Source organism: Theobroma umbraticum, unplaced genomic scaffold (genome assembly GCF_002168275.2).
Source record: "Theobroma umbraticum cultivar Fairchild unplaced genomic scaffold, ASM216827v3 scaffold_81.0, whole genome shotgun sequence".
NCBI classification, from domain to species: domain Eukaryota; kingdom Viridiplantae; phylum Streptophyta; class Magnoliopsida; order Malvales; family Malvaceae; genus Theobroma; species Theobroma umbraticum.
In genome coordinates, this window is record NW_018397268.1 from 451245 (window position 1) to 466347 (window position 15103).

The 15103-nt window shown below is 37.1% G+C and overlaps 4 protein-coding genes across 5 annotated transcripts; 2 read left to right on the forward strand and 2 right to left on the reverse strand.

Moving 5' to 3' along the window:
• Nucleotides 1-23: 23 nt before the first annotated feature.
• LOC110424942 (putative methyltransferase PMT23) lies at nucleotides 24-5008 on the forward strand. 2 transcript variants are annotated; one of them, XR_002445967.1, is made up of 10 exons: nucleotides 24-720; nucleotides 1323-1472; nucleotides 1632-1902; nucleotides 2041-2151; nucleotides 2342-2513; nucleotides 2715-2969; nucleotides 3210-3404; nucleotides 3589-3808; nucleotides 3894-4073; nucleotides 4886-5008. XR_002445967.1 is itself a non-coding variant. In XM_021439667.1 (9 exons), the coding sequence occupies exons 1-8, from the start codon at nucleotides 226-228 to the stop codon at nucleotides 3779-3781; spliced, it is 1842 nt and encodes a 613-aa protein (XP_021295342.1). In that variant the 5' UTR covers nucleotides 24-225; the 3' UTR covers nucleotides 3782-3808; nucleotides 3894-4332. The 2 variants fall into 2 exon arrangements, 1 of the variants encoding a protein (XP_021295342.1); XM_021439667.1 differs by lacking the exon at nucleotides 4886-5008 and having other exon boundaries at nucleotides 3894-4332.
• On the reverse strand, nucleotides 4833-6912 carry LOC110424943 (Peptide-N4-(N-acetyl-beta-glucosaminyl)asparagine amidase A protein). Its single transcript, XM_021439668.2, has one exon. It carries the CDS (start codon nucleotides 6668-6670, stop codon nucleotides 4907-4909), a length of 1764 nt encoding a protein of 587 aa, XP_021295343.1. The 5' UTR covers nucleotides 6671-6912; the 3' UTR covers nucleotides 4833-4906.
• Nucleotides 6913-7332: 420 nt separating this feature from the next.
• LOC110424946 (protein VAPYRIN-LIKE-like) lies at nucleotides 7333-10006 on the forward strand. Its single transcript, XM_021439670.2, has 2 exons — nucleotides 7333-8496; nucleotides 9502-10006. The coding sequence occupies exons 1-2, from the start codon at nucleotides 7513-7515 to the stop codon at nucleotides 9952-9954; spliced, it is 1437 nt and encodes a 478-aa protein (XP_021295345.1). The 5' UTR covers nucleotides 7333-7512; the 3' UTR covers nucleotides 9955-10006.
• A 3106-nt stretch (nucleotides 10007-13112) lies between these two features.
• Nucleotides 13113-14401, reverse strand: LOC110424947 (Glutaredoxin family protein). Its single transcript, XM_021439671.2, has one exon. It carries the CDS (start codon nucleotides 14020-14022, stop codon nucleotides 13288-13290), a length of 735 nt encoding a protein of 244 aa, XP_021295346.1. The 5' UTR covers nucleotides 14023-14401; the 3' UTR covers nucleotides 13113-13287.
• Nucleotides 14402-15103: the final 702 nt, after the last annotated feature.

The window sequence follows — 15103 nt, forward strand, 5'->3', positions numbered from 1 at the left end:
GTTAAACAAAACAACCAGCAAAGAGCAAGACTCAGCGACCGTGGGCAGAGAATTAAACCAACTTGCACCGTTAAATAAAAGGAAAACGACATTTCGAATTCCTTCTCTCTTTTAACCGCGTCCGCTTCCCTTTCTCGGATTTTCCTGCCTCAGCTAAGATTTTTCCATCGCTTTCCTCTCATTTTCTCTCCATCCAAACAAAGAGATAAGAAAAAGAAAAAGAAAATGCCGATTTCCGTTCCCAACCTCTTCAAAGAACGGAAATATCCTTTCCTTTTCGCTCTTTCTATCTTCCTCATTTCCTTCGCAATCCTCTTCTTAACCAACTCCTTCTCCCCTTTCCTTTCCCTCCCTCTCTCCTCCGATCTCCACGTCTCCCAATCTCAACCTCCTACTCCTCCTCCGCCGCCGCCTTCTTTACGATCACGATCTCCCAACGCAACCGTTCGGTTCCCGCCAGAATCGCGGTCCAGAAACGTCGTGGCATCTGAGGTGGACTTGAGTGTGAGCTTAAACGTGCAATGGGGGAACTGCAAACTAGGGGCGGCGGCGGTGGATTACATACCGTGTTTGGATAACTGGAAAGCGATAAAAGAACTGAAATCGAGGAAGCATATGGAGCACAGGGAAAGACATTGCCCTAGTCCGAGTCCGAGATGTTTGGTGCCCTTGCCGAGTGGTTATAAGGCTCCGGTTCAATGGCCTAAGAGCAGGGACATGGTGAGCTTGAGCTTGTTTGATACTACTACTACTTTTTATTTTTGGTAAGATATTTATTTTATTTTATTCTGGTTTATTGGTTTTTGTTAGGTTTTCTGTTAGTTGGATTAGTCACTGCAAATTTTTGAAATAATGTTTAATTTATAGATTTTTTTTATAGTTTAATTTAGAAATTATAGTTCTGGTGATGTGAGCTTGAAAGTGATTTATAGAATAATATAACTGAAAAATGAAAGTTTTGTGATAAAATTTGGTAACATCAGTGGGTGGCTTTTGACTAATGGACTCGTTAGGATAAGTTTTGAAGAGCTAAATGACTTGAAAAATTGGATTTTAATAATACTGCTCTTAAAATGTTTCGTTTCTCTGACGCATAGTTGGAATTAAGTGAATATAAGGCTACTGAAGTACTACTTTTATTTATGTGACTGACGAGTGAAATTCAAAGAATTGAAGTCGGATATTAAGGACAGATTTTGGGAAGCTGGAAGCTGGGTGCTAAAACTTATAGTATGAAAAACCTTTGTCATGTCTAAACATTTCTAATGCTGTTCTACTTGCTAAAAATGTGCATGATATGACCTATTCTTGCTTGTCCCCAGATTTGGTATGACAATGTTCCTCATCCTAAGCTTGTGGAATACAAGAAGGAACAGAATTGGGTGCGTAAATCTGGTGATTATTTCGTTTTCCCTGGAGGTGGTACACAATTTAAGAATGGGGTTACTAGCTATATTGATTTCATAAAAAAGGTATGCAGTGGATTTTCCAATATTTCTGCAAATTGACACTTGATCGCTGATTTGTTCATCAAATTTGGTCTGCACTTGGTTGAAGAGTAGACCCCAAAAAAACTTGTGTTACTTTCTGCTGAACCTCTTTGCCTTCTTTTCCCTTCTTTTTTTCTATAGACGTTACCAGCTATTCAATGGGGGAAGCACATTAGGGTCATTTTGGATGTTGGCTGTGGTGTTGCCAGCTTTGGTGGTTTTTTGCTGGACAAAGGTGTAATTACCATGTCATTTGCCCCAAAGGATGAACACGAAGCTCAGATACAGTTTGCTCTAGAGCGGGGAATTCCTGCTATACTTTCTGTCATTGGTACACAAAAGCTGACATTTCCAGACAATGCATATGATTTGATACATTGTGCACGATGCAGAGTTCATTGGGATGGGGATGGTATGACATCTTTTATTAACCCCTTTCAGCATATGATTGACCATGTTGTTAATTTTATTTTTATTGTTTCAGTTTTCTATTTTTAGCATATCATGGAATCATTGAGACTTTTGTGATGCTTTTGAATGAAAAATGCAGGTGGGAAACCATTATTGGAGCTGAACAGGATTCTTAGGCCAGGAGGATACTTTATATGGTCTGCTACACCAGTTTATCGAGACGATGAGAGAGATCGTAATGTTTGGAAGTGTGAGGATAAATCTCTCTCTCTCTCTCTCTACGCCCTCAAAAAGAGGGGGGGTACAAAAATGCCTTCTTTAAATTTTCCTTGTTAACCGGTTTTATCCCTGCTATGATTAGCCACCTACACTTATGTTTTCATTGTTTAATTAGTATAATCTGAATGTGCTGTTGATCTGATATTCTGGACTTATTTCAGCTATGGTGGCTTTGACGACGTCCATGTGCTGGAAAGTTGTGGCTAAAACTGTTGATTCAACTGGAATTGGGCTTGTAATATATCAAAAGCCTGCCTCGTATTCCTGTTACGAGCAACGCAAAGAAAAAAGTCCGCCCTTGTGTGATCAGAAAAATAACCAGAACATCTCATGGTAATTATTTAGGATTTATATCTACATCTTACATTGCACACTCAAAGACAAGCTTGAGCATATGCACAGATGTGCTATGTTATCTTCCACTTCTTATTTCTTGGCAAAGGCGATATAAACACTAAAATAATGTTGGCATATCTGGTGTTACCCTCTATTTATGTTGAAAATGCTTCTGATGATGTCAATTTGTTGTTACAGGTATGAGCCTCTTAGCTATTGTCTTTCCAGACTTCCAGCTGATAACATGGATAACTTGCTCAGCTGGCCCAAACCATGGCCCCGAAGGCTTAGCAGTAAGCCTCCAAGCCTTCCATCTGAACCAGATGCTAAAGATATTTTCAATGAGGATTCGAAACATTGGGCAACACTTGTGTCAGATGTGTATCTCGATGGTCTGGCTATAAACTGGGCAAGCATTAGAAACGTGATGGATATGAATGCTGGTTATGGAGGGTAAGAAATATTTTAAGTTACTTGATGTTTCTTTATAAAAAAAAAGGTTGCTTGTTTCATTCTTGCATTGGATTTTATTGCATGTCTGCTAGTTTTAGACTTCTCTGTTGTTTTTTTCTTGTTTTCTTTGTAATCTCAAACGTATTAATGTTTAAATTTAAAAAATTATAGTAACAAATTATTTTGAACTTTCTCAGGTAAAGAATTCTCACAACTACTTTTGGAATTTGTGGTTTGCAGATTTGCTGCAGCACTTATTGAGCAACCACTCTGGGTGATGAATGTTGTACCTATTGATGCACAAGATACTTTGCCCGTTATTTTTGACAGGGGATTGATTGGAGTCTATCATGACTGGTGTGAGTCTTTTAATACTTACCCTCGAACATATGATATACTGCATTCCAGCTTTCTCTTCGGAAACCTTAAAGAGAGGTATGCTGTTTTGATACCATAAAGTAATGATCTAACTATTTTTATGCTTTATCACTGATTTATACTTCGAGTATTGAATAAATTACTAATAGATGACTAAAGCCAGTTACTGCATTATCCTTCTAAATTTGAAGTTATCAGGATTTATCCTGGAATCTGATCTGAGATTCTGCATCTATGTCAGATGTGACATTATAGATGTAGCTGTGGAAATGGATCGCATATTGAGACCCGGTGGATATCTCTTGGTCCAGGACACCATGGAAATAATCAAGGAGCTCAATCCGGTGCTGCGTTCACTTCACTGGTCAACGAGCCTTTATGAAGGCCAATTTCTCGTTGGCAAGAAGGGTTCTTGGCGTCCAAGTGATGACTAAACGAAAAAAGCATGAACAGCTACCTAGGTTTGTCCACTCTGACTTTATAGCATAACATACAATAATCAGTCAATTCAAATATCTGAGTTTTGCTTGGCCATAAAAAAAACAGGTCCAGTAGTGATTTTGCACAGTTTGCTCAACTGCTCGAAAGGAAAAGCTACAGCATACGGTCGTGCCTCGTCCACATTTTTTTCCTTGAATTAAAATCCTGAAGCGCATAGATCCTGACAATTTCTGTGAAGTCAATGAAGTTTCCAATGAAAGCTATTACATCTCTTTGAATTATCCAGTACGTACGTTTCTCTCTTTGCTTTGATTATTCGATTCACTACATCAGTATTTGCCCATCTTTCTCTAGAAGTTTAGAGAAGCTTAGTATTAATAGGAATGTCGATGATATTTTATTATGGGATATCCTGCATTACTCAAACCGAGTAGATAAAGATTAAAGAACCCTATAATCGGGTTTGGACAAGATTCGAGTATTAAAATTGTTACTCATCATGGGTTTGGATAGTGATTTTAAAAAACTCACTAACCGAATTCAATTATAAACAATAAATTTTAATATTAAATTTTTGTTTTATATATATTATTTTTTTATAAATTACTTATAATTAAGGTAATATTTACTAATATTCTTTAATTATCTTAATAATGATTTTGAATTATAATCTTTTTTATGAATTAATTTGAATTTATTAATTTATTTTTCATAAACAATATACATAAAAACTAATTTGAAATTTATTTTATTTAACCATTTAACGGATACTAATATTTAATAAATAATGTTTAAAATATTCGAATACGAATTCAGATAGTAATTAAAAAAATTTATTAAAATAAAAACATTTGAATTGAAATATTTCAAAATTACCCAATACTTTATTGGTTTTCATCCATGTTAGCATATAAAATTTCAACGTTCATTTAGTAAAGAGGAGGAGAAATCTGGAATGCATAGAAAAGTACTAGTGGAAAATACATAAGAGGCTATTTACCATAACATTGTAGAAGCACAGAAGCTGAAGCTGACACATATTCATACAGAAGAAATGTTAATTTGGAATGTTCGATACAAATTTTGGTAATGCACAGAGACAAGGGAAACAACTGAAACTACGTAGAAGCTGCACAAGAAAACGTTGTATTGTCACCGATAAGCTTGCCGTTGAATGCCAGAACAGTCCGGGAGTAGCAACCGAACTCATCCCTGAAATTGTATCTCTGCCAAGTGGTAGCTTCGCCGGACAGAACAGAATGATCCCTAACCTTCATCCACCCTTCCGAATCCTGCCTGTTGTAAACGATACGCTTGTAATTCCCATTGATTCGCCTCTCATTCAAAGCATGAGAAACGTTCGTGACCAGCAAATATTCATCCGCCTTATGCGCCAATGGAACAGTGGAAGTAATCACAGTGAGAGGATACCTCCTTCGAGTAACAGCACGACCGATCAAATTACCGGAATCAGCTCTAATCCTTGAATCCCTCTTTGCCTTAACCCTCTGTTTCACAACCTTGTACGTTCCGTTGGAGTAGAACCTTATCAAATTTGTCACCCGGAACTCTTGCGAAACAATGGTGGTGAAGTTGCCAGCTTTGGACTTAACCCACCCAGCGAACTCACTTTTCCGCTTGGCTTTAATCCGAAATGACCCGTCGAGCAATCTGAAAGCCTCCTGACGTTCGATGGTAAGAGCTGGGCTGTTATAAACAATGGATTTAGCTTCGACTCTGGAAGTTCCATGGTCCAACCAGATATGCAGATTCGCATTGACGAGCCAAAACGATATCGCATCGTCGACGCCGACACGAATCTCGTGAGATTTCCCATCTAATAACCATCCCAAAAGTGGGGTCAAATCCAAGTCATAGCTAGGCAGTTTAAAATCCCCGATAGCCACGACCGGTTCCCAAAATAAAGGGTTGATCCCACCGGTGAAAACAACCGGAAAAACCACCTCCGACCCAACGAATTTACCGTCGATAGTCACAAAAACTTCCCTGTATGCGCCGTTCCCGCGCTCCGTAGTCAAGTTGTTCAACCGGATGTAAGAATTTGGCGGGTTCGAATACCAAAACTCATCGTTGCCATGAAACGACGCGTATAATTCCAAAACGACCTGAAGGGTATTCTTGGGAAATCGAACTTTCTTCATGTGAACGTCCGATTCGCTCTCCACCCTGAACCAATGCCCTCTTTGTCCATTGTCGCAAATCGGGATTATCAAATCCGACGGCGTTTGGAATAACCCCATATCAGTAGTGCCGAGATTATAATTATTTTTATTCGGAGAAATAATCGACGGAATCCCAACGTCCTGTGGGATAACGTTTTCTTTGTAAAATAGGAAGGAAACATGAACGTGGTAAACGCCGGTGTAAATGTCATTAACGACGTTTTCAAGCATCATGGTGGCGTTAATTCGGGATTTCGAGAGAAGAGAAGAGTACCTAGTGATATCCTTTCGAACTCTCCAGAAGATTCCGGATTCCGTCGGTTCCGCCGTGCTGGTACGGAGGATCTCGGCACCATCGAGCCAGATAGCGGCGATGCGGTCGTACTGTTCACCGGAGGAGGCAACGCGTAGTTCGAGGACGACGCGTGGCCAAGGGGGAGGGCAATCAGAGGGAGGGGAGTAACGCTTGGAGAAAGGAGGGGAGTTGACGGTGTTGGCGTATGAATGGTGGATGACGGTGACGGAGCATGAGGGAGTCAGGTGATCGGACGGTAGAGGATTGGTCAGCTCGAAAAATTCCTGGACTTCTGGTTTCGGGGATTTTAAAGGTTTAAGGAAATGATCAGGTGCGGTGAAGGTGGGCACTGTTCTGGTGAGGAAGAGGAAGAGAATGAAGGCTGAGTAGTAGTAGTAGCACATTTTTTTTTTTCTTTGAAAATTTCAGTTCTTTTGCATGTGTTTATACTTTTGGTAGGCTTCTTTGTCAAGGCTTGAAGATGGCAATTTGCAAGGCCCACCAGATCATCACTCTTTGGGAATTTTCTTGTTAAGTTAAAATTAAATAAAAATTAGGGAAAAGTATTACCATATTTAATTCGGATTTTACTTAAAAAGTAAATAAAAATTAAATATTTTAAATTTTCTATATAATAATAAAAAATTGAAAACCATCACCACCTTGGATCTACCCTTACACAAAAACTATGTTAATAGATAATATACACCGATAAAACACTGAATTAATATTAAAGAAGCTAAAATATTAAAAACTATTTGATTGTGATTGTAAATATACTTAATTCATTTTTAAGAAATGTGTTTCATGGAACAAACATTCATGTGTTTCTCTTGATACATATATCTTTAAATGTTTTGGTTGTGCAAAGTCTTAAAGAATAAATGTCTATTTATTACTAACACATAACCTTGCAAGCTTGTCCTATTAGTAAAAGAAGCCACATTTATTCCATTTTTATGTGTTATCTTATCTCTACTTGCTTTCCATTTTTAACGTGAAAGTACATATAAATAACCATTAAATGAAATATTCCTATTATTAAAATCTTCATTTACATAAAAATCCAACATTCCCCATCACATGCCTAATTCCTTAGGCTATGTATATACATATATTATCTGGTCCCTACAAGATCACATGTAAGCTTTAATCCAAACAATTGTCAGAAGAGAATACCATAAACTTTCAAATCAACCTTCAACAGCAAAGGATTCTTTGCAATCGCCAAATTTTTTGTTTGCAAATGGAAAATTTGTTGGAAATTTCAGAGCCCGAAGTTCGTATAAACTTCGTACTCAACAGCAAATGCCGCTGCAACCTGGTTCTAAGGTCCCTTTGCCCTGCTTTTCCGGTTGCTTTCAAGGTCCAAACTTCTGCTCCTCACAAATTTTTGGTCAATCCGCCGAGTGGACTCGTTCCCCCATTATCTCATGTTGCTCTGCAAATCGTTCTTAAACCTCAAGACCAGATCCCACCCACTTTTCCTCGCTCTCATTCCGACCGTTTCCTCATCAGGACCGCCCTGTTCGACCTTGACTCCGGCATGACAGCTCACTCCGATTCGGTCAACTCGTGGCTTTCTGCTCGGGCAACTCACGATATCAAGCTCAAGGTCGCCTTCGTGGGGCCCTTTCTTCTCCATCATGCTGTTAGTTGTGGAGATTTTGAGGTTGTGAAGAACATGATCAAGAGACAGAAGTCGGTTTTGTATGATTTATCGACAAGAGAAGCTGAGTCACTCCTCCGAGTCGCGACGCAGTTGGCTAACTCGGAGGACATGGTGAATTTGCTGCTCGAGGCCGGTTTAAGGACAGCCTCACGTGAGGAAGAAGAAGATGGCAATGATGCGGGTTTTTATCAGCTGGATCCACGGTGGGAATCAAAAGGATGGACTGAGCTACACGTGGCAGTCGTATTTGATCAAACGGAAGAACTCGTGGAGTTGTTAAGAAAGGGGAGACGCGAGCCGTTGGATTGGAGAGACAAGGAAGGGAGAACACCGTTGCATTTGGCGGCGAGCAAGGGGAATATCGAGTGTGCTAAGATATTGGTTGAATCGGGCGTGGATAAGAATGCAAAGAGCAAGGATGGGAGGACTGCACTGTTTAGGGCTGCAGCCAATGGGAGCCGTCGGATGGTAGAAATGTTGATCGAGATGGACGCGGACCCCACGATTCCTGATGATCGTGGCCGTTCAGCTTTTGATATCGCTCGTGATAAGGGACACGTAAGTATTTTTGAGGTGTTACAATTTTGGCATTCAATTATTGGTATATGGAACGTTCGGCCCTAAAATACCAAAGCCGAAGGCATACTGTTAATGAAGTTGCAATGAAATTGAGTTTATGCCTATCCCCAAATTAAGCTTATAAAATCTCAGAATATTAGGTTATTAACCATTATGCCAATGAAGTAGATTAACAAATAGAATAATAGTACTATTACCATTAAAAATTGTAATTAAAAGTAATTGTGAATGTAATTGTAATCACATATCTTTACTTGCTTTTGCGATTGAGAACAAATTTATTGCTATCAAGATTTTTAATCAGAATTCCACGTCTAACTTGACATTTTATTTAGGATTAAGTTCGATGATTTCAATCAAAGTAACTCAATCATGGATTAACGGTTATCCTAATGAAGTAGATTAACCACCAGAATGATGAATCCTATTATTTAGTTTGATATAGCAATTATGATTAATAGTTTGATATAGCAATTATGATTAAAAATTGTATTTTAAAGTAATCGTGATTGTAATTATAGGTCTTGTGTTTGCAATTGAGAACAAATTTATTGTAATCTAAGATTTTTAATTAGAATTTTATTTCTTACTTGATATTGTATTTATGATTAAGTTTGATGATTACAATTAAACATAACTCAATCGTAGATTAATTATTATCCTAATCACATTATTTAATTTGATATTATGATTATGATTAAAAATTGTAATTCAATGTAATATAAATTGTGATTGCAATTGCAAGTCTTTACTTATCTTTACGATTGAAAATAAATTTATTGCAATCAAGATTTTTAATCAGAATTCTATATCTTACTTGCCATTGCATTTATGATTAAATTTGGCCATTGCAATCAAACATAGGTCAATCCTAATGCTAATTGCTAAATGAGTTCTTTAATCGAAAGCTATCTTGTTTTTTCCGTGGCCTGCCAAAGATCTGTTCCATGAGTGAACTGACAAGAACATTGCATGATCATGTAGGAAGAAATGGTGGAGATCATGGAACGTGGAGAGGAAGTGCTGATGGTGGCAAGACGTGGAGACGCGAGGCGGCTACAATCACTCTTGCAAAATGGAGCCGCCACGAATTTTCAGGACCAATATGGACTCACCGCCCTGCATGCGGCGGCCATAAAAGGTCACCGGGACGTGGTTTCCGTGCTCATAGAATCGGGGTCGGACTTGGAACGTGGGGACAACGAAGGCCACACGGCGTTGCATCTGGCGGTGGAGGGTGGCCACTTGGAAACAGTGGAGGCGTTGATTGAGAAAGGAGCTAATGCTAAGGCCAAGAACACAAGAGGGGTCTCTCCTCTCTACATGGCTAAAACTATGGGTTATGATGTTATCTCTCAGGTCCTTATGCAAAGGGGAAATTGCTCTTCTCTGCCTTCGGCCTCCTCATCTTCTTCCTCCCTTCCATCCATGTTATGACATTCATATTTTACAAATTTTTATTCAGTGTATTTAATTTACAATTGAAGCTTCTCTGCGGGTCTTGCACTTTTGGGACGTACTCTATAAAGGGTCACTAGCCACAGAAGAAATGGGGCAAAGAAAACGCACCGTTTTAGGATCAGTTTCTTGCTCCGTTACAGAAGTAGCATCGAAAGTTTTCATGCACCTGCTTGTAAGATTAAGACTCCCCGTTTACATGCCGTCGCATCATTTGAATTCAATTGCTAGCCCGCGCAAATCGCTTCTTGCTATTTAGCTACGCACTAATGAAAGGCCCGCGCAAATCGCTTCTTGCTATTTGCTATAAAAGGAAAGAAAACTCTCTCGCCCTCTCCGTCTCTCAGAAACTCCATCAACGAAAGCTCTGTTTCTTTGTTTTCTCAGTTTTTTTTTATCTCTTTTCAAGTTCCAAAAGCCGGTAAAGAACAAAGAAAAATAAAATGTTTTACTCCAGAGAGTTCGTTGATCGCAAAGCTTCTCTTGGATGAATATGGTGATCTCTCTCTTTTTCTTTCTTTTTTTGAAATTTATCTAAAAAAGAAGTATCGATTACATAAAGAAAAAACTCTCTCTCTCTCTCTCTCTCGATGAGAGATCGCCATTAACGAAGCTCTGTTTCTTTGTTTTCTCAGTTTTTAGAGAGATCCTTGCTCGCAAAGCTTCTCTTGGCCAAATATGGTGAGCTTTCTACTTTTCTTTTTCTTTTTGTTAATTTTTATCCATTTTTAACTTCGGTTTCTTGTCTTTGTTTGTCTTCACAATCTCGTAATATTTGTATTGTTTTGTTGAAATTTATCTGGAAAAGAACTATCTCTCACATAAAGAAAAAGCTCTCTCTCTCTCTCTCTCTCGATGAGAGATCGCCATTAACGAAGATCCGTTTCTTTGTTATGTCTTTTAAGTTTCAAAAACCGAAATATAAATAACAAAAGAATGCTGATCTGGTTCTTGTCCTTGTTTTATTTTTCCATATTAGACTTAGTTTTCGTTTTGTTTATAATCAGGAGCTCATTTGTTTTCATGCATGAGTTTGCTCTATTTCTTTGAATTCGTTGAAAGTTCTCTTTAGAAAGAAGTTTCTGATTACATTTTAGTTTGGATGATAAGTATTCCTTTATACGCTTCATTATTTATCTGTTAAATCTCTGTGAAACGTAAATATTTGAAAATGAACTTTCGATTCGTTCCACTTTGCGATTCATTTTCACCTTTATTCGACGCCATTTTTGCTTGATTTTTCTTTGAAAGAGTAGATCTAATCTCTCTTTCTCTTTTAATGCTCTGTTTTACTTTCCATTTATAGTTTGTTTTCTTTTAAATGCGTAATTAAACATTCATTTTTGTGAAAATGAAAAGTCTCCGTGAAAATTGATTGTCGTTGTTAGTTAACTGTTAACTGAAGCTCCGTTTGGCTTTCTGGTATATTAGCTAGAACAAATAAGTATTCTCTGTTGTTTTTCTTATTTAAGATTGCTTGCTACTGAGCAGTCCAAGCTCGACCGAAGGAAGGCTTGCAAGCTCGACGTAGCTCAACTCTGGTTTCTATTTTTCCTTTTCAGTGATCGCGATCTCTTGTTGTTGCCTTATTTTACTTTGTATTTTAAACGAACTCAGATTCTTTTTCTTTTTCCTTTGGAGAATAATATGTAACAGTGAAGAGATCCAAAACCCTCCCGTTCCTACTGCTCTTCGTTTCCATGGCATTCTCATGGGTAAATCAAAATAAATACTAATACCAATTTCTATTTTTCCTTTTTTTAAAAAAAAAAAATTTCTAATTTTCTCGTTACTCTTGCGAGGTGGAGTTGTGATTCTCTGCAAGAAAAAAGTGATGCTCCTTCACGGTAAATAAATTTTGGACCCTTATTTTTAAAAATTTTACTATTTACCATTTTATTTTTACTGTGGTTTTGATGCTCTGGCTTTGTTTAAACAGATGATGCTAATCGGCTTCTGGTGCCAACTTAGAAAGCACTCCATAATTTCCTTTTCGTCTTTCTTAAGGTAAGTAATGTTTTCTCATACATACGCTCTCAAGGTTCGAATTCGAATATAAGATGGAAACAACCAAAAAAAAAAAATCAGAATGCACTTATCAATCATTATGAACTTGTCTTGCACATGGCTTTGAGTCTAACCTCTCCAATGATTAAGTAGTAGATGAAGTCTCATTTGATTTTCAGTTCTTCGGACTTTAGATTTATTAAAATTTAATTAATCTAAGCTTGAAAACTAGAAAGCCTATAGGGAAAGAATAAGCCAGAACTCTTTCTTAATTAAAGTATAGCCAAAAATCCCAAGTTTTTGAAAACATAGTGGAATATAGTTTCCCCTTTGTAACGTATACTTAAGCAAAAGCCAGCCAGAAACTGCACTTAGTTTCAACAACTAGACAGTGTGTAAACTAGGGATTATCTTCGAGATTCCAATGGAAAACCACGTGACATAGAATATATATATTAATTACTCCTAACATGGCAACCTTGAAAGTTATTGTTCTTGTCTTGCTAATTATCTTGCTTGACAGCATTAACTACCTAACATTCGTGCAGGTAAGATGCCACTATACTAATAAACTAGTTGGAAAACATACACATTGGGCGTTACTTTCAAATTTATCTCCATTTGTCAACAGAGCTAGTAAGGATTTTAGGTAATGCCCTTCAATATTTTAACAAATAAAACTGAAATGTCTTTTTTATTGAAAGTGAATGATATTATTTTGATGTTTGATTAATTTATTTATTGATTTTTTTTATAAATATCAAGAATTATTTAGACATATAGGTAAGTTGTTACCTATTTCCATTTCTTCCTTCTAACTTTTTTAGAACATGAAATTTCATAATTTCCCAATTTAAAGATTAAAAAAAAATTTGTCCTTGCTTGTTTGGAATAGTAAATATTAACAATAAATATTTTAGGTGATGCCCTTCATTATTATAACAAATTAATAGTAGTATGCTTCTTCATTGTTTGATTAGCTTGTTTACCAAACCTTCTATAAATAAGGAAAGTTTTTTAATTATAATTATAATTTTGGGTTGTCATGTCAATATAATTTGGTAAGTTGTTACTCGTTTCCATTTTCTCCTTCAAACATTTTAACACATGAAATTTCATAATTTCTCGATTTAAAAAAAAAAAACAAAAGTTTGCGCTTGCTTGTTTGGGATAATAAGAATATTAACAAATCATTTACACAAATCCCAAATTATAGCAGTGAAATAAAAATTGCTATCTAAATAAATAACATAAAACTGACTATTTTTTCTTTGTTTTATTACTGTGCTTTTTTGTTTTCCTAAGCTAGGAAAAGGAGCAGGTGAGTCGACGTTGACCGGGGCTGCAAGACGGGCACCTAATGAGACCATTAACGTTGCAAGCGGTGCAACTCCGGAACCCGGATTTTTCAGAATGGTTCTTATGGCTACCATTGCATTGACGACAGAGGACAAATCTCAGCCCTTCACATAAATCACAGGCGCTGGACCCCACCACCAAAGGTAACCCACCCATCAGCTTCTTCAGTTCTCCACACTCATGTAACTGTTTGATTTCCTCGGCCCCGCCAACGTACTTCCCACCAACGAAAACCGACGGCAGGGTAACATTCTTACGCCCGAATATCCCCTGCAGCTCGTCTAAGAAATTGGAATCCAACGACAAATCCCGTTCGTCGATCGGGACCCGGAGCCCTCGGAGGATCGATCTGACGACCCTGCAGTCCTCGAAGGTCTTGCGGACTACGCGGAGGCTGGTGAGGTAAACGACGACGCGCTGGTCGGCATCGGGGGGTGCGGCCATGGACTGTTGGTAAGAAGGGGGAGCATGACGGTGGTTGGCCCAGGCGCGGAGGACTGAGGTGGAGAGCTTGACGCGGTGGAAAATGGAGGGTCGTTTGGGGGACTGGGGGTAGAAACCGGAGTCTTCTTCCTCTTTGAGAATATCGTTAATGTCTTTGAATGAGGAGAAAGAGAAATGGGAGGGTGATTTGGGCGTGAAGTTTCCCCTGATTGGTGATCTTAGCCACTGAGGAAACATTACAGAGCGAGAGAGGGAGAAGGAAAGGATTCTTTTTGGAAGCGAAGGTGAGAAATGGTTGGGTGGTTTAAGGATATAAATAGGGTAATAAAATAAAAAAGGGGGGTGGGGGGTTCTGAGTTGGAGTTAAATGGAATTTTGGCTATTAAGGAAACCCTAGAAGAGGGAGGAGAGAGAGGAGGTGAGGCTGAGATTAAGGGAAGGGATTCAGATTTACGGCATTTGGGGTAATAATGACTTAGTTTCTTATATAGTGCAGTACAAGAAAATGGGAGAGTGATGGGGGGAAAGTTTGTATATAGTGCATTAGTTGCTTATGGTTGGGATGGCTTATGAAAAAAGAAATGAAGATATGGATCTGCCAGCTGTAAGTGCTTTTTTTTTTAATATACTATACACAAAATAGGAGGCAAAACAACAGGAGTTTTTTTTTAAAAAAAATAAAGTTCAAAATCTTTTAAAAAAATAAATACTAGTTAGGTAATTAGGAAAATGACTTTTGAATTTTTTTTTTATTTTTTGCTTTTAAGAAACTTTGGAAATTGTCTACCAAATTTGAGGAAAGGAAGACAATTTCCTTGAGCACATTTGCAGCTTGTTTTACTTTTAATGAACTGTCACATCGATTTTTTCCCTCAATTTTAGAGAAAGTAATCTATTATATAAATATTTTAATACAAAATTTTAAAAAATTAAATAGAATAATAAATAATAATATTATTATTATTATAAAATTTTAAAATAGTATCAAACATAAAGACTATTGTTTTTATAGTTACTATTTTAACGTTATTACATTTACCCTACTCTTGTTATTATTAATATAATAATTATTAGAAATATTAATTCATATTATTAGAAATATTAATTCATATTATAAATAGTAATAAGGATTATTATTATTATTATTATTATTAAGACCGCAAATGAATTTGTTGTATTTAGATAAATATTAATATAATATTAATTCATATTTTATTGATAATAAAGACTAATCAATATTAATAATATTTAAGAATTATAGGAATATGACAATTAAATCTAATGTGGTAAATAATAATATTTATTTTATTTTATTTAC